Source organism: Acanthochromis polyacanthus, chromosome 12, assembly GCF_021347895.1.
Source record: "Acanthochromis polyacanthus isolate Apoly-LR-REF ecotype Palm Island chromosome 12, KAUST_Apoly_ChrSc, whole genome shotgun sequence".
NCBI classification, from domain to species: domain Eukaryota; kingdom Metazoa; phylum Chordata; class Actinopteri; family Pomacentridae; genus Acanthochromis; species Acanthochromis polyacanthus.
The window spans coordinates 24433889-24456362 of NC_067124.1; the positions used below are offsets into that span (position 1 = coordinate 24433889).

General features: G+C 38.9%; 1 protein-coding gene across 1 annotated transcript; it reads left to right on the forward strand.

Annotated features, from left to right (window-relative positions):
* Positions 1 to 1961: 1961 nt before the first annotated feature.
* ctsk (cathepsin K) lies at positions 1962 to 20817 on the forward strand. Its single transcript, XM_022213161.2, has 8 exons — positions 1962 to 2100; positions 3823 to 3946; positions 8717 to 8839; positions 10795 to 10947; positions 17114 to 17332; positions 18889 to 19054; positions 19713 to 19821; positions 19968 to 20817. Exons 2-8 carry the CDS (start codon positions 3824 to 3826, stop codon positions 20065 to 20067), a joined length of 993 nt encoding a protein of 330 aa, XP_022068853.1. The 5' UTR covers positions 1962 to 2100; position 3823; the 3' UTR covers positions 20068 to 20817.
* The last annotated feature ends 1657 nt before the right edge of the window (positions 20818 to 22474 follow it).

A 22474-nucleotide genomic window follows, 5' to 3' on the forward strand; every position in this document is an offset into this window, starting at 1 on the left:
GAAAACCCACATGTGCACAGGGACAACATGCAAAGTCCACACAGAAAGATCCCAGGCCGAGGCCAGGATGCGAACTGGGGATCTTCTAGTTGTGAGGTAACGGTGCTAACGACCAACCCACTATGCAGCCCAGGGCAAAAATGTTGGTATAATTCATGTTTGTTACAGTGTGCCACAAATTCATCCATGGTCACATCTTGAAAACATGATATTACTACAGAAACATTATATATATCTCACTTAAATCATTCAATATTAATGATATGATGGCACACTAATAAGAAAAGTGCAATCAAACATAACAGAAGCATGAATAATAACATATATTGCGTATTATGTTGCATTAGGCGTAGGTAACATTATCATTAGTTGTAGTGATCGCAGAGATGGTGTTAGCTGTAGTATTACTGAAACTTTTCCATTCAAACTCAAGGTACTGTTTGTGGAGACATCATTGCATGTATGATTAACCTGCTACAACACAGCCATGTATCATTGGACATATGAGGTACACGGGACGCTCTTATATTTAGAGCAGTGACTACATGTGCTAGACTTCTGTATGACTATAGGAGTCACACGACATGTTCATATATACACACATGACTAACAGGATGAGGAAGTACCCATCACCAAAAACCAGACAAAATGTCGTCAAATATAAATATGGTAAAGATCTATTTTGGTTCTGCCGTGAGAACTTGGTTTCAATAAGCTGTTGCTCGTGATCAAGCGCGTCCCGTTAAAGCAGTGACCCAATTGTTCTTTGTCTGCACATTAATGGGCTTATTTTTTTTCAAACATAGCTTTTTCTATGCATTTTGGCTTTTTGGTTATAATCAATTATACTTGTTGCATTTTGGCCTTTTGCCTGTAATCAATTATACTTGTTTACACCATGTTTTGATGGTGTTTCAACTGTGTTTTTGCAAGAGGGACAAACTCTGTTGTGGAAAAACGATTGTGTATGTAAAAGCACGGCCTTACACTGATGCTGGCCCGTACTCCTGAGCAACCATCATTGCTTTGGATGCTTGGATCGTGCCGTTTTGTTGCATTATTTTTTCCTTTAATTGTCACATTCGTACTTTTGGCATCTAAAAGACTTCAGTCAGTCGTTAATCATGGCCTTATTACTGCATGAGTGCATCTATTTTTTCTGCATAAACACAGAATTATTAGTGTATTTTGACTGCTGTGGGGAATTTATTTTTAATAAGTTGTTGCTTGTGATCAACTTAAACCCTACTAGAGTAATGATCCCATTTCTTTGAGAATTGTCCACACTACATGGTAATTTTTTGTAAAATGTAGCATTTTCTATGCATTTTGCCCTTTTATCTACACACAAATGCTGCTCTGTTGGTTTGGAATGCTGTTAGTAGTATTTCAATAGTGTTTTTCAATCGTCTTTTTGTGTTTTTAATGTTGAAAACAAATGGGGAAAAGCCCCTACAGGCCTAAGACTCATGATTCACCTCACCACTGACTGGCAGTATGTTATTATTTTTGGTAACCAACAGATGCCATTCAATCATTAATCATGGCCTTCCTGCTGCAGGGCTCAAGGTCCATCCATTCATCTACATACAATACAATACAGTGCAGTAAATATTCTTGAATATCATTTCACAGACTTGAAAGCAAACTGCTATGCTTCTGAATTACTATAAAGGTCCGATGCTTTTCCTCTTTCATAACAGCTTTTTCCTTGTATATTGTGCATGGTCTGATTTTTCAGTGGTCTGGTAAATATTACAAGCAATGTCAGAGATAAGGTCCAAGGTGCAAGTTATTTTTATTAAAAATCCAAGAACCTTTTCCATTTTTCAGCAGTGACCGAGACTGCAGCAGTTCACCAGCCTCTGAGAAGTTTTCAGACATGCCTCTGTAACTTGACACCTGACAGCTATTCTAGTGAAACCAGATGTAATTTCCCTGTATGGAAAAAATAAAACTCCTCCCCAGGATCTGGAGGTCCCATTGTACTTCCTTAAAATCCAGGCAATAAAAACTCACACACTGACCTACTTCAACAGCAGAAGAAGACGGTGTCAGACTCAGAGGACTTCACCAAACTCTTTGACTTTTGGAAATAAGGTAAGTTTGTTTGCTGCTGACTTCCTGGTGCAGAGTTTTACTTTCTGTTTTGTTGGTATCGTTTCTTGAACAGAAAGCAATTTTTTTCTGAGTTAGTCAAAACCATCCGCAACAAACAGTTGTCTTGTAATGTTTTCTACAAAAGTAAAGCAACTTATATAACTAGGCTAAAGTGAAGTATAATGACAGAAAACACACTTTATTATAGATAGTGATTTCACAGTAAACTCTTGGAGTTTGACTCTCTTTCCTTTTTAATTCAGGCTCAGATATATTCAAAAGTATTTTTCCAGCTAAAAAAGTAATTAGTCTTAATAGGATTAGGATTAGAGACTGATTTTTGTGCTGCACCTCAGTAGAGTGATATTTGGAAGTTAGAGTTTCAGCCTTAACTGAGAGACATTTTGAGCTGTGCAGAGTTAATGTGACACATCTGTGGAAAAATGCAACAGGAGATATTGGCGGGGGGAGGGGGGGGGGGGGGGGGGGGGCTTACATAAATATTAATGCTTTATGCTCTAAAGCAAGAATTAATTTCTCAAACATAGAAGAACTCCCAGGAGAATTTTCTTCTGAGACTCATACAGCGACAGCATCATATACATACTGTACATTATTTGCATATCTCATGAAACTTTGCTGTTTAAAACACACCACTTCCATCGAACTCACCTCAAGGTGAAGCCATGCGGGGTATAATCAATGTGTGTAGGAAGCTGACAATGTAAAGTAGCAAACTTCTCGTATTCTCAAAGCTGACGGAAGCCGATTGGCTTCTGCTTTTAGTTGAGTAAACCTCCAAGGTCAGTGGTCTTTACTGGAAACGATGCACACAAATGCAGATTAGAAGCACAAAGTAAAAAACAAAAACAAAGAAAACAACGAGGACAAACTGATGAACGGCAGATGGTGGGAAAGTAGAGAGCAGCGAAGGTGCAGGAAAAAGTGCAGACTGCTGTGAATTTTTTAAAGGCTCAACTTAAAAATGCACAGAGAAAGTGTTTGAGTCCCCGATGACAGAGCGAGGAAACTTTTTCCACCACGCTTCACTAAAGTTTTCTTCTCCATCTTATGACTCCTACTCATATGTTCAGTGTGAAGTGACTGTGAGATGGTATCCATTAACTTCAAATTTACTCATACTCATTGCATGAGAAGCAAAAACTCATCAGAGTGCAGCCTTTTTCTGAAAATTTTTTCGCAGACTGGAAACAGACCCCAGACCAGCACTTACCTGTTTTGAGGAACCGAAGGATGCTGGGAAGGTTGTCCCTCCAAAATCAGCTGCTGGAGGGCTTCCTTAGAATAATAAACTGGCATTTTCTTGATCTGTGGTGTGATGGAAACGCAGAAAGCGAAACAATCGTGTGACTACAAACCACAAATATATGGTTTATGGCACACTAGTTGTAAACAGTTGTACATATTTATTGATGAAAAAGTTAACTATAACACTTCCTGTGAACATCTGTAATTGAAGGCCGCTGTATAAACACATAAAAGTAATGTAATAAAACACTAGTAATAGGACAAATTTGTCTTTGATAGCTGCACACAACTACACAATAGTGTGGATTTTTTAAATGCCATCTAGGTAGACTTTTATTTATTAGTACTTGCTAAAAAAATTCCAGCCAATGTCCAGCTCTTGATAAAAGGCAAATATTTGTACAAATTTCAGTCAGGATTTTGTGCATATAAACTATGTGTTTTTTCTACTAGGATGTTGTCGTGTGTGTGCGTGTTGCTGCTGGCTGCCACAGCTCTGGGCCATCTGGATGAAGCTACTCTGGACGCCCAGTGGGAAGAGTGGAAGACGATACACAGGAGAGAATACAATGGCCTGGTTAGTGACTGTTAGTTTGTCCTGTAAAGTGTAGCAGAGGAAGAGCACATTGCTGTTTGTAGACCCTTTTTAGATTTGTGGTAAGAGTGAAGAATGAACCACAGAAATAGCTATAAAAAAAAAATAAATGTAATTAGTGAGATGCACGAATTAAAGAAAAACTATAACTGCACGTAGATTGTTTAACACATTGTTCAGGTTCAAAAAACAGATTTTGCACTGCTGGCATGAGAGATAGGGACTTCTACAGCTAAGAAGGGTGACTGAGAAACAAACAACAAAACAGTTTTGAGCAATGGGTGGTTAATTCAAGCGTTTGGCTAAAGACATCATGCCATCATATGAAAACACATTAGGTTTGATTATAAATAATAAAGTAACCTTTTAGCATGTTGGATTCTGGGAACCTGCCTATTGGTGCATATACTATACTTATGTCTGGGACCACAGAACTTCCACATCTTAAAACTCACTTTGAATATATGTAGCAAGGATGCTGTTTTGGGGAAAAAAGGTGATTGCGGACTGTTCAGAAACATGTCGTCATTTATAAGGTGCATACTGCGGCGAACCTGTGTGCTTTTGCGGTGAAGCCTAATGGTTTGCTAACAGACTGCAGTTGACATCTGAGGCCAAGATGGGCTTTGTACAAACAAAACTGTCCTTTAAAAACTGCTCTGATATCCTGATAAACAATTCTGACTTGTGTACATATTGCTCAGAACTGCAGAGTAGCAAATTTCCAGAGAATCTACCTCCATGTTTTGCAGAATTTCAATCAGCAGTCAGGACAAAGAAAACGGGGAGCAGCAGAGTGACAGGGGGAACGATCAGAGTGACATTAATGGGACAGGATGTCAAATTTTCATTATAGTGTGATCCTCAGTTGTCTCCACTAAAGGCATACCTTAGCTGAGTTTACTGAACAATTTCCCTTTTTGAAAGCCAACTCGTATTCTTTCATGAGAGGATCTATTTAGAAACTGTCTGATTTCGCTCCCTTGGCTGCGTTTCTATGCACGAATGTATTGACAAGCTCTGTGCATTTGTTCTTTTGTCTGTTCTCTGTTTTCAGTCTTTTTGTGTTTCATCTTTCCTCCTTGTTTCTCTCTCTGCTTCGGTGAGTTGCTCATGTCGACGTCTTTGACTCACTGTCTGCCTCCATCTGACTCAATTTAACGGCCAGTCAGTTCAGGGTTAGTCTAGTCCTTCTCTCAGCTGGCCTGTTTCCGCTGCCACCAGTCTGGTGAGAGCTCATTAAACAGAGAGAGGAAATGTTCTTTAGGAGGTCTGAAGTAACTTGGTGCGGATACCAAATCTTAATTTGGCTGACTTTAAGGTTCTGTATGGTTTCCAACATTCAGAGTCAGAATTCTAATTTGCATCCATGGTGAACTGCACTGAGCTATTGAAAATGTTCATAATATAGTGAAGAGCTAATGGTGAAATGTGCAGTATTGTGGAATATTTGGTGCAAATATTTAGTTTGTCTAAGTGTAGCTCATCCAGTAATATTACATCATCAGCATATGAGCTGGTTCCCTTAATTAATAACACCAACTGGACCAGTTGTATATTCGTGCACTGCATTGGCAACAAAAGCAAAAATGTTCATCCTTGCTTAGTTCCTTCTATGGCTGAGTTGGTGCAACAGTTAGGTGGAGCTACATTAGAAGATTCAGTTCTCTAATTCCCCTTCTTTTACATTTTGCAAGTCAAACTGGATTTCTGATCAAAATTTTTTTAGTGAAGGTAGCATCAAACAGAGGAGGTGAGGATGGATGGAGGGTCAACAAAGGTATGAAAAGGATCGTATGGAATAGGGGGGAAAAAAGCATTTTGGACAAGATTAGGAAAGAAATGTGGCGGTACATTATGTCTTATCATTCAGTCATTCCTAAACAGCCATAAACAAGTGAAAAATCATGCTTTAGGTGCTACAAGTGGATATTGTAGGAATGCAAATCCTTTGTCAGTAAAAATGTTCATTAACATTTTGTACCATCCAGTTGGCATTGTTTAAAAAAAACACACAAATTATTGCTAGAATTTACAGAGGACAGGGTTAATATGTAAGGCAACAGCCAACAGGAAAATATCAATATTCCTAAAATATAATAAGAATACAAGTTGAATATGATAATACTGTGTTTAAATGTTACTACTACTAAATGTGTGGCATAATTGCTCATCAGAGACTGGTCTTCGTGGGAAACTGTAATGTTACAGTATGCTGGTAAGCAAATGCATTACGGAAGTGGTGATGAATGTGTCAGATATTACTTAACCATCATCTGTCGCAGTGCCAGTAATCTGTCTGCTTCCCTTTATTTGTGTGATCTGGTCTAACTGAGGTATGATAATATGCTTAAATCCCCATCAGTAAAACTATAGTGACAAAAAATCCACTGAAAAAGAAGGGAGTAGTCATACTTTGAAATATATACACTGGTATCAGATGTGCTGAACCATTTATGAGTTCAAAGCAGCTCTATTTTTAAAACATGACTCTTTCTGATGATAATGGCCATGCTTCTGTTTTTAGAGTTCGAGGAAGAAGAAACTATTTCTACTTTCCGCTTCTAAGATCCACCTGACAGTACAGTTGAAAAACCAAAACAACAATCGACAGTGCATATACGAGTAGGAAGCAAAACAGCGCAATTAACTGTGGCATCCTTCATTATAATGTAAATCCTGAACACAGAGGTTTTCTGTAATCAGAAATGGAACGACTGGAACTTTTGAGGGGAACAATGCTGCTTAGAAAAACAAGAAATATGAGGCTGTGACCGGTTGCTCTACTTCCTTGTTTTGGCCCAGAGTGGAAACAAGACAGATGGAGTGAGAGAACAGAGAAGCAAAAGTAAAGCAGGACACGCACAATGAGAATTTACTGTTACTCCATCTATCTGATCTTTTGCCGGTAATTCAGAAAAAGTTCATTTCCGTAAAGCTTCAGATCCTCCGACTGTGTCTGTTTGTTTAATTTAGGAGGTTTAAAAGATTGAATCTGGCAAACATACGCTTTATAAATCATTGTTTCATCAGCTAATAAATTTCTTCGTCAGTATAGCAGATGTAGGGAATTTCTAACAGGGGACACTCCATTCACCAAGGGAACTTCTTCAGGTTTTATAGTGCTAAGATTTCTAATCCTGTGGTTTCCCTGGGGTTAACTCTTTTCATTACTGGCCTCAAAAAAGCAAGGAAATGTAGTTTAGTTAGTGTTAAACCAGGGCTGAGCACAAATTTCCTTCCTGAATGCTTACTGAGCATCTGCTATCCCTCTGCTCGTCACCTCTGGCAAGAGGTCAGATCATCACAGCTGTGGAGTGTGTGTGTGTGTGTTTGTAGCTAAACTGCCTGTGAGTAAACTGCATGTGTGCAAATGCCTTAGTTAATGAGCAGAGCTGGACAGCATGTGTGTGCTTTCTGTTGTTTTCATGTGTACCTGTGTGTACATGCATGTATTTATTGTAACGTGTGCATGTTCGTATGATCACAGCGTGTATTTATATTCCTGTGTAGTCAGCAGAAAACACATCTCTCCCTCTCTCTCACGGTGATTTTAATCAGTATTCATCCAGCAGCTCCTCTGATTCAGCCCTCCTGGAACTGACATCACTGTAATAGAATCAAAAATCTCCATGCAGCATTTGCATTTTCCATTACCGGAATGGATATCAAGATAGAAATGATTACAGTTATGCTAATGATTGTTAAAGCCACGAATGCTAAGTAGAGCTTGTGTTTTTCTAGGTGGCCAACCAAGCATTTCGCTGTGTTTTGTTCCCGTAATGTGCCTTTAAGCAATAAAGCTTGACATCAATAGTTGGTATATACTAAATTAAAGTCACTCTTTCAAACAGATTTCTTCTCACAAAGCTGGCACACAGTGGTGAATAATGGATAAAATCATATTTTAACACACATCTGTGAAAGCTGTGTGAGGGAAGATTGTTGTGTGAATGTGCACTGGTTTAATTGGCCTAATTAATGAAATGGGGCAGTAACACAGACAAGGCTTTTCTTTATTGGCTAATTAGAATGAATACTTGCCATGTTTACCCATATTAGTTTCTTTGAGTTATCAGGTGTAATCAAAGGAGAGGAGCCAGAAGACAAACAAAATTAATAGAATTATTATTTATTTCATACTTATGAAGCCCATTCTGGTCAGGAGAAATTAAATGTTCTTGACTCAGTTACCTCAACCCAAAAAGGGACAGAACCCTCAATCTAAGTGGTTAAAATACATATTTTCTTCTAAGATACTTTTTTTTTTTCAGTTTGCTTAGAATAATTCCTAGTTATAACAATGAAAGCAATGAAGAAAACACCACATGAAGCTTGGTGTTTTTTAGTAATTCAGCCCCAACTACAAAAGCATAGCATGTTACAGTACAGAATGGCTTGAATCCCTGTAGCTTTAAGTTTTTTTTTAAATCAAATTAATACGTCTTTAAGCTGTAATAATGATATTGGAAGCAAATCTGGAAGTGTGACTGAGCCCTTGCTGTATTCAAGGTATTATCTTACATCTATTTTACTTCTTTTTTCAAGTCCAGTTAACTTAAATCAGCTAATTTTACATTTTCAAAACACCCAAGATGATTTAGAGTTCATATAATTCATTAAAAATGTGCCGGTAGAACACTAAGGAGGATACTGTTACACCGTTTTTGGATTCAAGGTGAAAAAGATTAGTTCAGTTTTCATTTTTTGAGTTGAAAACTGAACTTTATTCCTTGATTTTGTTTGCTGTAGGATGAAGAGGGCATCCGCAAGGCCATCTGGGAGAAGAACATGCGCATGATCGAAGCCCACAACCAGGAGGCAGTGCTGGGGATCCACTCTTACGAGCTGGGCATCAACCACCTGGGAGACATGGTGAGTCCCTTCACGCTCAAAATGGAATGAAATCCCACTAATAACCCCCCAATCCAGCTTATATTTATGTCAAATCGCAGGCAGGTATAATGTCTTTATCCCATGTAAGTGCAACGCAGTGGAAGACATGAGCCTCTTTGTTAAGGAAAGAGAGACGAGCATGTCAGCATTTTCTTTCCCTCCTCTCCCTTGTGTGCTCTGTGATGCTTCGTGTTCCACAGCTGACAGTTCTGTTAACAGGAGTCTATTTCTGGTCCCGAAAAACCACAAGTTATGATTCGAGATGGAGTCTGACGCGTCTCTTTCCACATCACAGCACCGTGATCAATTTTTTTGACGCTGTGACCAAACAGACAAACAATATTATGTTCTTTGATCTCAGCTTCAGTTTTTGCAATGTTTCCTCATTTTGAACACACGTCAGGTAAAGTGGTATGACCTCAAATGTGACATGACATCACAGGTTTAGCTCAGCTGGTTATGATGCTCTGAGGGAGCTGTATGACTTCTGCATCATTTACGTGCCACATGAGCTGATTTTGTATCGCACGTTCAAGTTTTCTCAATTAAACAACTAACAATTCTTTTATTTTCCAATTATTGTGCTGATTATTTTCTCAATTCATTGATTTATCATTTAAAATATGCCTTTTATAGTTTAATCTGGCCTTAGGTGATGTCTTTAAATGTTTTGTTGTGTCTCTCCAACAGTTTAACACCTGAAGAGATTCAGTTTATTATCATGTATGACACAGAAATTCATGAAATCCTCACTTTAAAGAAGCTGGATCCAGCAAAAGCAAATGTAAAACTCACTGAAAACTTGCTCATTATTGTCAGAGATCTATATTTCCCACAGTAGTTTTGGCTTTTAGCTGCTGTAGTCTTTTGTCATCTCCTTCTTCTGCTTCACTCATGTGTGCTTCAGCGCTGTGAGGTGAAGCTAAATGGGTTTGGTGTCCTTAAATCAGCTCAAAAGTCAGCGACAGTGCATGACTGATGGTTGTTTTTGCATTGAATGTCAGTCATAACAAGCTGTAGATCAAAAAATGAGTGGAAAGCAGGCTTCATGAAGTGCAGCATGTCAGGGCTCGGGCTCATTTATTAGTGACAGGAGCATTTATACGCATCTGAATTCTGGATAAATGGCCAATTTCATGTTTATGTAGGAACAGGTGGGCGGAAATGAAGGATGTCTTTCCATTTCCAGTCTGACTGAGAGCACTTAAATTAAATAAAAGAAATTAACAGATGGCCTGTATTTCTTCCATTAATGATCCGTTCTGCTTTTAGAGTGAGTAGTAATGAAAACCCTGGGGAATTCTCATAATAAAAATGGAAGATTTCCTTTTTTTAAGTCACTGCTAAATATTGTATAACCCACAATCCTCATCCAAGCAGTGCAGAGATCTCTTATTTTAATTTCTCTCGCGCTCTTCATGTCCCTCTTTGATCTACTCCTTCTTTTATGGTACTGTTTTGTAAATCTTTCAGTTTCTTGTGTGCATTTTTGTGCCTCCTTTTTGACATGTGTTCTCTGAAAGGTGACATTTCACTTTGGAGTAAACGACGTTAAACCCGTCTCTTCATGAATAACTTTTCATCCTTTGTCACCCCGCTGAATCAAATCCTCCTGCTCCCATATCTTCTTTTACTTGTTCTCGTCTTAAATCTAAAAATAAACCCTGCGTACCTCTCTCCTCTCTTGTTCCTGTCCTGAAATGTCTTTTTTAAAAATGTGTATATATAAATATATATCACTCAGTTGTTGTAAAAAAAGAAAGATTCATCCCATCTGTTGTCAGAATGGTCCAATCTGTGACCCTTGACTTTTGAAGCCTTTGTTTCCAGTAACGATTTTGATCTAGAAACTACTATTGTACACTTTCAGCAAAGCCGCAGGAACTTCCCTAAAAATAGGGACAAGAAAAATGTAACTGTCTTTATTAACGCAGACGTCAGAGGAAGTGGTCGAGAAGATGACCGGTCTGAGGACTCCCTTGAACCCTGACCGCAACTTCAGCATGGCTCTGGATGACGACGTGTCCAAGCTTCCCAAATCCATTGACTACCGCAAGAAGGGCATGGTGACCCCAGTGAAGGACCAGGTCAGTAGACAAAAGTTTTTGAATGCAATTAGACTATTTTGAGAGTTTAAAATATATGGATTTCTTTGCCTTTTGGAGCCTTTGGCTACAAAAACACAATCTGTCACACATAAATCACTATAGTTTACATTTTAGAGAAACTGTAACCAATATTTTTATGTCATTTTGAAGAAATTTCTCGAATTGATGACCCTAAAGAGAATCATTACTCTGAATTCTCATCCTCTTCACCGCACTTTACTGCTGTTGTGGATCACTTAGCAGGAAGTGTTTTTAGCCAAAAGTTGCACCTAGTGGACATAGTCAAGTATTCAGGATGAAAAGGGCCAAATATTTCCCTCAGAAATAGATGTGAGGGTTACATTTGCCAAAGTGGACTGAAACATGTTTCTACATGAATGATAACACTGAGAGGTTCATGTATCAAGATGGTATATCGGTGTTGAGTTCACAGCCTGTTCTTGCTGATTTAAATTGAGAAGAAATGGGGGATTACCAAAAGAAACTTGTGCACAAATCATAGATTAGACTCTCTTTAGTTCAAGTTCAAGGAAATGTGATGGTGAACACAATAAATCATAAAGACTCAAGTCATGAAAGATCTTGTACAACAACAGCATTCCACGCGATCAAGTTCCAAAGTCACATGTTGGCACAGGAGCCAAACCTGATCTTTAACATAGACAAGACAGTGGGCGGACTAAAAGTGCTATTTCATAATTCAAACAATCAAAACCAGAATAGTCAGTGTCTCACAAAGAGAGACGGACTTAGTCTTGCTTTGTGATCAATAAGTCATAACCAGATAATACCCAGCATAGCACTGTGCAAAATATAAAAGGTCTTTGGGCCCACACATTTCAACTCCCAGTCGTCTTCAAGGCAGATAAAAACAAGAGGCAGCTCAGGCTAGTACCAGCTGCCAAGCAATTGCAAAAATTTGTCACAGGTGCAGCAGAGCAAGTGGGTGTGAAAACAGGTTAATTCTAATATGGCATCAACATCTTTATGATCAACAAATCCACCACAAACAATCAGATATTCACATACTGTCACACAGAAAAACAACCACATAGAAAACACCTATGTTGGGGTGAAGAAAAAAATCTCTGAAGTTGGTTTTGATGTGGAATCATCCCATCACAAAGAACATATTTACAGATATAGAACAGAGTCTTGGCCTGTACTCATAGTGGCTTGAAGATCCACAATGTTTCTCTTTGTAGCAGCTTGTGCAGATTATCTCCTCTCTTGCACATTTCTATCGCCTCTGCACCTACTGCTTTAAATGAGTCTGGGTCATGTGGTATATTTGTCTTCAGTTTGTCTATCTTGAATCAAGAAGTACAGCATTTTTTCAAGTGCCCAGAATGTTGCCAATGTTGTGCAGAAAAACATGCATACAATAGATATTAAACTCCTTGCAGTTGTAATGTCTTTCCATGTTGGTCTCCTATCTGCTTTGTGTAAACGTAACCTGCAGTTTAGCCCAGTTCAGCAAAAAATACCTTCATTTTTTTGTCATATGACTGGTTAGTCACAGCTGAGTCAATATCACATCCTGCCAGGATCACAGAATCTTCTGTTTTTTACAGCAAGCAGATTTTTAAGTGACACATGAAATAAAGGGATTTTGATGAATAGCACTATTTTAGGCTTAATTCTGGTTATTTTTCTGACAGAGCAGCACATTACACACAGATGGGTAGTTCAAGGACTATCAAAAAATGTTTAAAAACAATTATTGACTAACTGGTGTCTTTATGGCGACTTTAAAAAAAATAACCTGCCTTTCAAACCTGTCTGTTTGCTGCATAGCATCACAGCGATCTACTACACTAAAAAAAACCTTGTGGTCTGTGATTGACCCCAGCCACTTTGGTCTTCAGGTAGATAGCGAGGATCGAGCTGACTGCTGGTAAATGTCTCGCCTTGCAGCAAGAAGATCCCCGGTTCAAATTCCAGCCTGAGCCTGGGATCTTTCTGCATGGAGTTTGCATGGTCTCCCTGTGCATGTGTGGGTTTTCTCTGGGCACTCCGGCTTCCTCCCACAGTCTAAAAATATGCTGAAGTTAATTGATTACTCTAAATTGTCCGTAGGTGTGAATGCAAGTATGATTGTTTGTCTGTATATGTAGCCCTGTGACAGACTGGTGACCTGTCCAGGGTGTCCCCTGCCTTCACCCGAGTCAGCTGAGTTAGGCTCCAGCACCCCCGCGACCCCAGTGAGGATAAAGCGGTGTATAGAGAATGGATGGATGGATGGATGATTGTTATGTAATGGGGAATTTACTGATGCCTTGTTGAAAAGGTAAACACACTTATTTGACAGCTGACACCAGTGTTATTAGATCTGTGATCTGCTGCTTCTGAAGAATGTCAATTAAAGCACATAGTTGTTTTTTTTTTGTTTTTTTACCTGTCACATTCCTACCATAGTTCTCAAGGCACATGGAGATAGTAATCTTCAGTTAGAAATCCTCTCGGACTTTTGGCATGTGGTGTTTTTTTGAAAATTTGAGGAAAACTGAGAAAAGTTCCCAAGGCTGTTTTCAGGAAAAATGTTTAGAGGGAAGCACAAAGCCCCATTGATCTCTGTGTGGAAGTGTGACTGTTGAAGGTAGAAACAAGAATGAAACCATAATCACTTGTAAGGAAACTATGGAAATGAAATAAGAAGGCATTTTTAGTATTCCATAAAAATATGAATATATCACCGTTCTTTTTGTTTTTTTACTTACTCTGTTAGTCCGTCCAAACAGTGTTTTTTTTAATATGCTGGAGGACATATCATGAGCAAAATAAGCAGTGAACACCATGACAGAGCATTTTCTACATTAAACTGCAGCGTATCAATCTCAAAAACAGGGATGAAGGGTTTTATATGCAACACAGCTAAGGAACCAGCCTCATCAGTTTGCCAAGTTGGGCTTTCAGTGTCATTATTCTTCTTCCAAATTAGTTTCCGGTTTTACCATGCTAACGTGTGACTGAATTATTCCAATATTACAACTTGCCAATGTGTAGCATAGCAGAAATGGAGAAAGAGGCAGAGATTTCATAGATCAGCTCAAAGAGACAGCGGTGAAGAGTTCAGTTCAATTTTATTGCTGGAAGGGATGATTTTAATGGAAGATCATTCTAAATATGTAACTGAGATGCACAGAGATGAATTGTTGGTATTTTGTTAAAGACCAAAGGGGAAATTCAATACATTCATATTCTCCTAACTCTGGTCTTAAGAATCCATCAAGGGATGAGTTGAAAAATGGGTCTTAAACGTACACCTGATAGTGAAAAACCTCTATATTAACCTCCGTTTAGAATGAAAATATTCAAAGATATTCTAAAACATGAGTGGGTGGTTTTCTCCAGAGATCAGCATCATGTCACCTCAGAAAGGCTGCATGAGCTTCAGAGTTTGTGGTGAATATTTCCCAAGTTACAGTCTTATTTTTACTCCAGAAGTCTTAAAAGAAGAAAACAATTGCAGTTAGTGTGTGATCATGTAACACCCCGGAGGAAGGAAACAGGCCGTTCTCGCTGCTAATGGACTTTGAAAACAAAGGATGGTTTTGATTATTGCATCTAATTAGTAATTATAAGAGGCTTGGACATACTGACCTTATTTATGTAAACAAGAGTTGTGCAGAATGTGAAGTACATAGATTTGAAAAACGCATACATCTGTGCTTTCTGCTAACAGGCACATTAGCAGCAGAGCCATGTCATGTTATCCAATGATCATCAGAGCTGATGGAGAAGCACTGAGCGCTCAGCCCAGTTAATGTGTTGTTTAACTTTGTTTTCAGTTCAGTGTGTGTCTCACCACTGTAGCTGCTTTTAACCTGAGCAGACGGCAGTAAATAATTTGCTGGTGCTGCATGATCACCCATACAGACCAAAGGGACTTTTTTGTTTTATATCCTGCACCAAAAATGCAAATATGAAGAATTGATGAAGAATTGCTGGTTTTCAATATGACTGATTTAAAGATTTGTTTTTATCAAATTGTCCTATAGGATGTTTTGCTGTCTGTAAACAGAAAAGCTCCTGAATAATAGATGACTGTTGCATATGCTTTATGGGTTAGGCAAACATAAGCACATAATGCTAAAACATACATTCACTGCCAGATTAAGAGCGGATCTGGTTGCGTCAGTGTATTAAGTCAGGCTTGTTGTGGATGACGTCGTCACCCCCTGGTGGGTGAATTTAAATCTGCAGCTGTAAACAGGATTTATTGAGCTGCTCCTCTGCTTCCTGACTTTCATGAATTATGCAACGGAGCGGCTACTCTCTCTGCATACTAACAAGTCTGCCGCTTCATCTGTACTCGCTTTTATGATCACTGAACAGCGTTTTGATGTTTTGTTTGTTTGAGGCAAATTTCAGTTATAACAAAACTCAAAGACGCATTCAGAACATCCCCCAGTGAAAAGAGGCGATTACACATTTACAAAGTTTTTAATTGGGCCAACTCAGAGCAACAGAATGTCAGAGCGGTTTTTGTTTTTTTGAGGAGGAGGAAGAAGAGGAGGAGGAGGAGCAGAAGTGGCATCTAGAGTGTCATAGAAATACATTTAAAAAACAACACTATGGAAATATCTGTGAATATCTGCAAAATTATAATATTTTTAGTGAATTTACATATGATAAAAATCATGTCATTTTCTGGCCACACAATGTCAAAAAACAAAAAAAAAGTATTTTGTATTTTGTTGTTTTTTCTTTTTTGATTTGGATATTGACTAAAGCTTTCTCATCTTGCTATGTTTTTTATCAACATATTAAATGTGTGTTTTTTTTTTTTTTTTACTAAATATTATCTGTAAGATAACAAAGCAGGTAAAATCTGTAAGATAACATTTTAAAATGATGAATCTTTTTTTGAACATCTGTCCCTTTTTCTGATTTAAATACAATAAGAATTGTGTCATTTTATGGTCAGATGTTACAAAAGAGAGAACTGAAAGTTTTAAAATTCTGAATTTTGATATGGACATTATTTACTGTTTTCTTAGGGTTAACATGAAAGTTGATCTTTTTTTCTGTCTATCTTTGCTAGTTATTATTTCGAGAGAATATGTACAACTAAACTTATTCAATTCAACAATTGATCAAAAAATGTATTTTTTAGAGCAACTGAGGAAGCTTCAACACAGCAGCAGCCATGTCCTGCAGTCGGGATCCAAACATCTGGATTTCAAAAATACTTTTTCATAATGAATAGGATAAAATAGGGAATCCATTGCTAGACACTGCCTAAAGCATGTAGACTCCTGAATGCTATGTTCATTTGAGCTTGTTGAACATCTCATTCTCAATTCAGGGGCATTAGTCTGGTGCCATTACAGCATCCGTTCCTCAAGGACGGCTTTCCTCAAGTACCTGCTGCAGGGATTTGTTCCCATTTAGACACGGAAACATGAGTGAGATCCAGCAGTGATGTTCGTGTTCAGGATGCCGTTGATGTCAGGGCAATGTGCAGACGGTGTCTTTCACCTCAGATAATTGAAATTCATTTATTACTTTAATTTCAACAAGTATGTTCACCTATATTATAGCAGGAAAAAGTGCAGCATCAGTGTCTGTCATATAGGATATTTATCACAAGCACTCCTCCTCTACAGCTTCCAAAACATTTGCAAACCAAATTCAGCGGCAGTCTTTTATGGAATGTCTTTAGTTCTTAAAGTTGTCAAAGCCTGCCCCTCAGTGGACACTTAGGAGAAGGCATGCCCAATTCCTCTGACTTCGAGTTCTCTTAGTCTGTTTGGTTTGGTTTCATTAACCTGATGAATAAGGTGTAAATGTGCTATTTTCTCTATTGATTGATTGTGTAATTATTTTTGGATCAATTGATTTTTGTTTGGTGTATAAAATCTCTGCTATAATAATCTAAACCCAAAGATGCTCTCTTTAGATTGCTTGGAGGAAACAGTGCACTGGACAAACAGTTGTTAACCAGCACAGCTGTATACTTAAACTTATTCTCATTTTATAACATCTCAAGTCAAAGGTCACTGTTCAAGCCTGTAATACTTTCATACATTTCTACACTTTATTTTTGTCTTGCTGGCTTCTTCTTACTGTTATCAGCAAAAACACAGTTATAGTTATGCATTACTGTATCGCTCTCCTCACTTTCATTCACTCCTGACAGGGAACCTGTGGCTCCTGTTGGGCCTTCAGTTCTGCCGGGGCCCTCGAGGGCCAGTTGGCCAAGACAACGGGTCAACTCGTGGATCTCAGTCCTCAGAACCTGGTGGACTGTGTCAAAGAGAACGATGGCTGCGGAGGAGGGTACATGACCAATGCCTTTAGGTATGTGCAGGAAAATGGAGGCATTGACTCTGAGGAGAGCTACCCCTACGTCGGAGAGGTAAGAATCCTGCCTTCGAGCTTAGCTAACTGAGAATACCTTATTAAACCTTAACTTTCCCATCTATGGGTCACATCTTGCCCTGTCAAACTTTCAGTCTTTGGTAAGAAAGTATGATGCATCACAAGACTGTGGTAAACTGTCCACAGGAGCTGAGGCTTCATTTTTCTTTCCGTTCATGTGTTTAACATATGCATTGTCCTGCTCTGTGATCATAAGCCACAATTGGAACTAGTCTCAATATGACCTAAGGTCTTGCATGATAAACCTTAATGTCCTCAGGTTGTTCATCCAAAAAGGCAGTTCTGTTTTAACAGGGGCAAAAACATGTTCAAATAGTGTTTGTTGTTAACTTGATATATACATCCATCCATCCATCATCTATACACCACTTAATCCTCATTAGGGTCTCAGCTGATTTAGGACAAACGCAAGGTGACACCCTGGAAAGGTCGCCAGCCGATCACAGAGATACACAGAGAAACAAACAAGCACGCTCACATTCACACCTATGTACAATTTAGAATAACCTCAGCATATTTTTGGACTGTGAGAGGAAGCCAGAGCACCTGGTGAAAACCCACACATGCACAGAGAGAACATTCAAACTCCATGCAGAAAGATCCCAGACTCAGGCTGGGATGCAGCCTGGGGACAACTTGATTTATACGTGTCAGATAAAAACATATTTGCAAATGATTGCCATGGCATACAGTAACCATATGTCTACATGTACTTCTAACATTAAAACTATATAGGAACTCCTATAATTATATTGCACATCTATAGAGTTTTGAAACTTGTGAAATGACAACGAAAAACATGAGAGTCACACTTCATAGAAATCTGCCTACCAGCTCCTCTCTAAAGCTCACTCATTAACACAGTATATTTCATTTGTTTTGATCCTTGAACACAACAATGACAGGTTCGTGGGTTCGTTAATTTTAGGATGAGCAGTCATTCCAGTCCAAGAGGAAAGAAACAACATTGTGACCGCTTTCAGCAATCACTTGCTACAGACACAGAGTGAAACCATGGTGGTTGGCATTTCCTTGTTTTGCTGCCAAAGTGTCACTCTTAGCTTATTCACGTGTTGCAACAAACACACAAAAAGGGAAAAAAACAATACCAGTAATTCCATTCTGACACGAAAGACGCAGCAAGTATTTGGCTGAGTTACTGGATGTGATTCAGCAGAAATGATGATGAGCGAGAAACTCTACCACAAAGCAAACGTAGTTTCCACTTCAGTCTCTTTTAAATGCGAGAAGGAAGTACATCTGCTGGGGTAATGATTAAAAGCAGAAGTCTCCCCTATGTGTGAATAAAGGGATCAGTCATGTTATGAAAAATGAACATGTGACAGTGAAACACAGTGTGTGGTGCCTTACTGATTGGTCTCCTTTTGCATAAAACATCCTAAACATTCAGATCTCTAGTCACGACTATTTTGTGCGTAGTTTACTGATAAACTTTAGCATTTCAGAGTTCTTACATTTTGAGCTCAGAAACAAATATTTTCAGCATTTGCTCCTCATTTGTCTTCTCTGCAGGACCAGCCGTGCCGCTACAATTCGACAGGCATGGCAGCCCAGTGCAAAGGCTATATGGAGATCCCAAAGGGCAACGAGCACGCGCTGGCTGTCGCGCTCTTTAAAGTGGGTCCAGTTTCTGTGGGCATCGATGCCATGCAGACCTCCTTCCAGTACTACAAGCGAGGTCAGTGGACTGATGAGGTGTCCCGGTTGTGATGTGTGTCATTTCATCCAGTAGAAGATAAAAATGAAGACAAAAATGTTGTTTTAATTTAAAAAAATAGGATAATATTAATAAAATAAAGAAATATCATTATAGTCGAAGTTATGTCTCCTCGTGGTAGGCTGCTGAGCTGCAACCTTCTCAATGCAGGAAGCCAAATTCAAATTATTCTTTAGACAATGTTATTGTCTTACACATTTTCCGTCCCCTTGCCAAGATTTCCAGCCAAAATAGCTCACATATGCAGTATTTTATAGCGACTAATTCTAAAATGTTAAATTCTCAACTTTGCATTCAACAATTTAGAAAACTAATACATGCTGAACATTTTTGTTGCCATGTAGGATTTCTCTGTGTTTGTTTTTTATACTAGACATTTGACAATGGTGTCGCCAATAAAATAGAAATAGAACTCACCAAAAACATTATTAAAGATATGAAAAACTATACCCTAACAAAACACAAATATAACAGTGAACATCAACATTATCTCAGGCAGTTTTTAGCTTGATAACAAATGATTTTCAACACAAACACCGAATGACCAGCACAGTTTGGTACGCTGATGCCCTTTGGCCTCATCATTTGCTTCTTTGCCTTCCATCTGTCGTGTGCCCAGGTGTTTACTACGACCAAAACTGTGACAAAGACGACGTCAATCATGCCGTGCTGGCCGTGGGCTACGGAGTAACCCCCAAGGGGAAGAAGTACTGGATTGTCAAGAACAGGTGGGGCACATCACCTGTCTGAATGGCATCAGGTGGCTCATAGGGCCACCAAAATGAAATGACAGTTGTTTGTTGGCTCCTGGTGATGCTCAACACTTCTCATACCTCTATGTTTCCGTCTGTGTCTTTCGTCTTTCCTGTGACAGCTGGAGTGAAAGGTGGGGCAACAAAGGCTATATCCTGATGGCACGTAACCGTGGCAACCTCTGCGGCATCGCCAACCTTGCTAGCTACCCAATCATGTGAAGGCACAGGTGTGGATGAAGGATGAAGGGGCTTTGCTTAGACTACTACACACATAAGAAATACACTTGGAAATGTTCGTTGAGTTCATTTCAACATGTCAGTGACCACTACAAAAAAATACCGTATATCGCTTTGTTTACACAGACTTTTCAAACAGCAAATTTATATCTTGATTGTTAAACACTTAAAGAAATTCAAATTGGACTGGTTTGACATTTTGGAATTCCAGTGAGGAAAAGGGGTTAAATGTTGCATAATCTTGGATTCCGACATTGAGGACATTTGGTTATCTTGAGTTATATGAAGCACTTTGAACCCCTCAAGTCTTTGCAGTTTATCTCCAAAGCAGCAGACCTCCACTGATCCACGAATAAACATGTCCACTCTCAGTACCTTCAGGGCATTGTGTTGGTGGAGAACTCCTAACCCGGAACATGGGTTAGTTTTGTGCCAGAGCGCCAAGTTAAATTTATAAACCCACAGAACACATTTTATAATATTTGGCCTGTGGTTGATGACAGTTTCAGCCCCTAGTTTTAGTGATATTTTGTATGAAAACTACCAGATAGGAAGCATTGCTGGGCAATAGGAGCTTCTCCCTTCCTGTTGATGAAGAGTCAGTTCTTATGAATCTTTATTTTTTCTCTTGATCATGTGGACTGCTGTTGTTGTGTTCAGCACTTTTCGAATGATTCAACTGTAAACTGATGTTTTCTATGAAATTGAATAAACATTTCATTTTGAAGTTGACACGTCACATGAAGTTTTTATTACCCTATTGGGTTAGGGCTTGGGTGGTGGGTGGGTCCTCGTGCCCCGGGCCGCCTGGGTCGGTCTTGGCGCGCTGGGGGTGTCGGTAGCTGCTCCCTCTTGTTCTCGGGGTCCGCGTGATTCACGGTGGCCCCGTTGGCTCTCTGGGGGTGCTGCTGTTTGGCTCCTGTGGCCCGGAGGGAAGGGGCACGATGTTGGCTTGGCCCTGCCTTGCCGTGGTAGCTGTTCTGGGCTTCAGGGTCCTTCACACTTGCATGTTTGATCAGATCTCACCAGCTCCTGTCGAGTCCCATGGTAGACAAATGATGGGACCCGGCAGAATGTGTCGAGACTCTCTCCAGAGTCTCTACACTAAACTCATTCTCTCTTTCACTAGTATCCTCTTCTGGCCTATTCTATTCTATACTATCAATACATCCACAACTATGGTGTTCAATACTGTTTGTTTATTTATTTATTTTTTAAATTTTTTTGTTTGTTTGTTTTGTTTAGATTTTTTTGTTTTATTGATGGGTAATTAGTAGTCGGGAATCACACAACACCTGACACTCTTCAGTTGTAATAGCACCGCTTGTTAGATCCTATCCCTGTTCATTCTGTTTCGTCCTGCCCTGCCTTTGTTTCCCCTGCACATCACTGAGGTGTAGCACTGCCCTCCCTGGCTCATAATAGGGAAATCTAATAAAGAATATCAGCTTAGCTTTCAGGGAGGGCTGGTGATGGTCACACACATGCACTAAATATTAAAATAGTTGGCTGCCAGACTAAAATATACATTAATCTCATAAAATGTTGACACCCTTTCGGTGGAGTTAAACAATGAGAATAAATGCAGACAAAAAAATAAAGTCATTTCCACTTATTCTGAACTGCATCTCTACAATCTGATATATGTAGTATCTGACCACCTGATAACTGATGATGTATCTTCACACCTCAATGCAAGACACACACACACACACACACACACTGGTTACTAAAAGGTAAAAATTTACATCCTGTCAAAACGATAAAGGGCTGCATTTGACTCAGTAAATAATTAAGTTTGAAATATTGCCAATACATACTAAAAAAATGAAAGTTTTAAGCTCAGCAGCACTAAAACTTAGTTAGCTTTTTACATTCTGGTAAGAAACTCCAGTTTATCAAATGCCTTATTTCAATCAGTTAAGTCTCTGTCCTTTTTAATAATTGTTGCGACACACAGGCTTTGTAATTGTTTACTGATTAAAAAAACACATTAACAATCAGGCAGCCTTTTTGTTGACACAATAAAAATAAAGTAAAAATCTGCACATTTCAACTACCCTGTCATTTTAAATAACTACACTTGATGGCATAATTCTTCATTTTGGGAAAGATGTTTAATAACTCTCTTGTCAGGTGTTAAATGCAAACATTGATAGAGATTGACAGGTCCAGTAAATTTAAAACCTGAACCAATAACTATATTGCTGAGTTTACGATAGAGAATTCAGCATAAAAGCAGAGACATGCAGCTATGCCTCTGACTAAAGATGAGCTACTATTTCAAAAAAATACATCTCGTTAAAATGCATTCATGTGGATGTTTTTTCATATATACCACCTACCTAGAACCAACCACACCCTCACATCTACAAAAGCTTACGAATGA

Coding starts and splice junctions, on each gene's coding strand:
- ctsk (XM_022213161.2), top strand. CDS start 3,824: ATGTTGTCGTGTGTGTGCGTGTTGCTGCTGGCTGCCACAGCTCTGGGC. Junction 10,948..17,113: donor TGACCCCAGTGAAGGACCAG/GTCAGTAGACAA, acceptor CACTCCTGACAG/GGAACCTGTGGCTCCTGTTG. Junction 17,333..18,888: donor GCTACCCCTACGTCGGAGAG/GTAAGAATCCTG, acceptor TCTTCTCTGCAG/GACCAGCCGTGCCGCTACAA.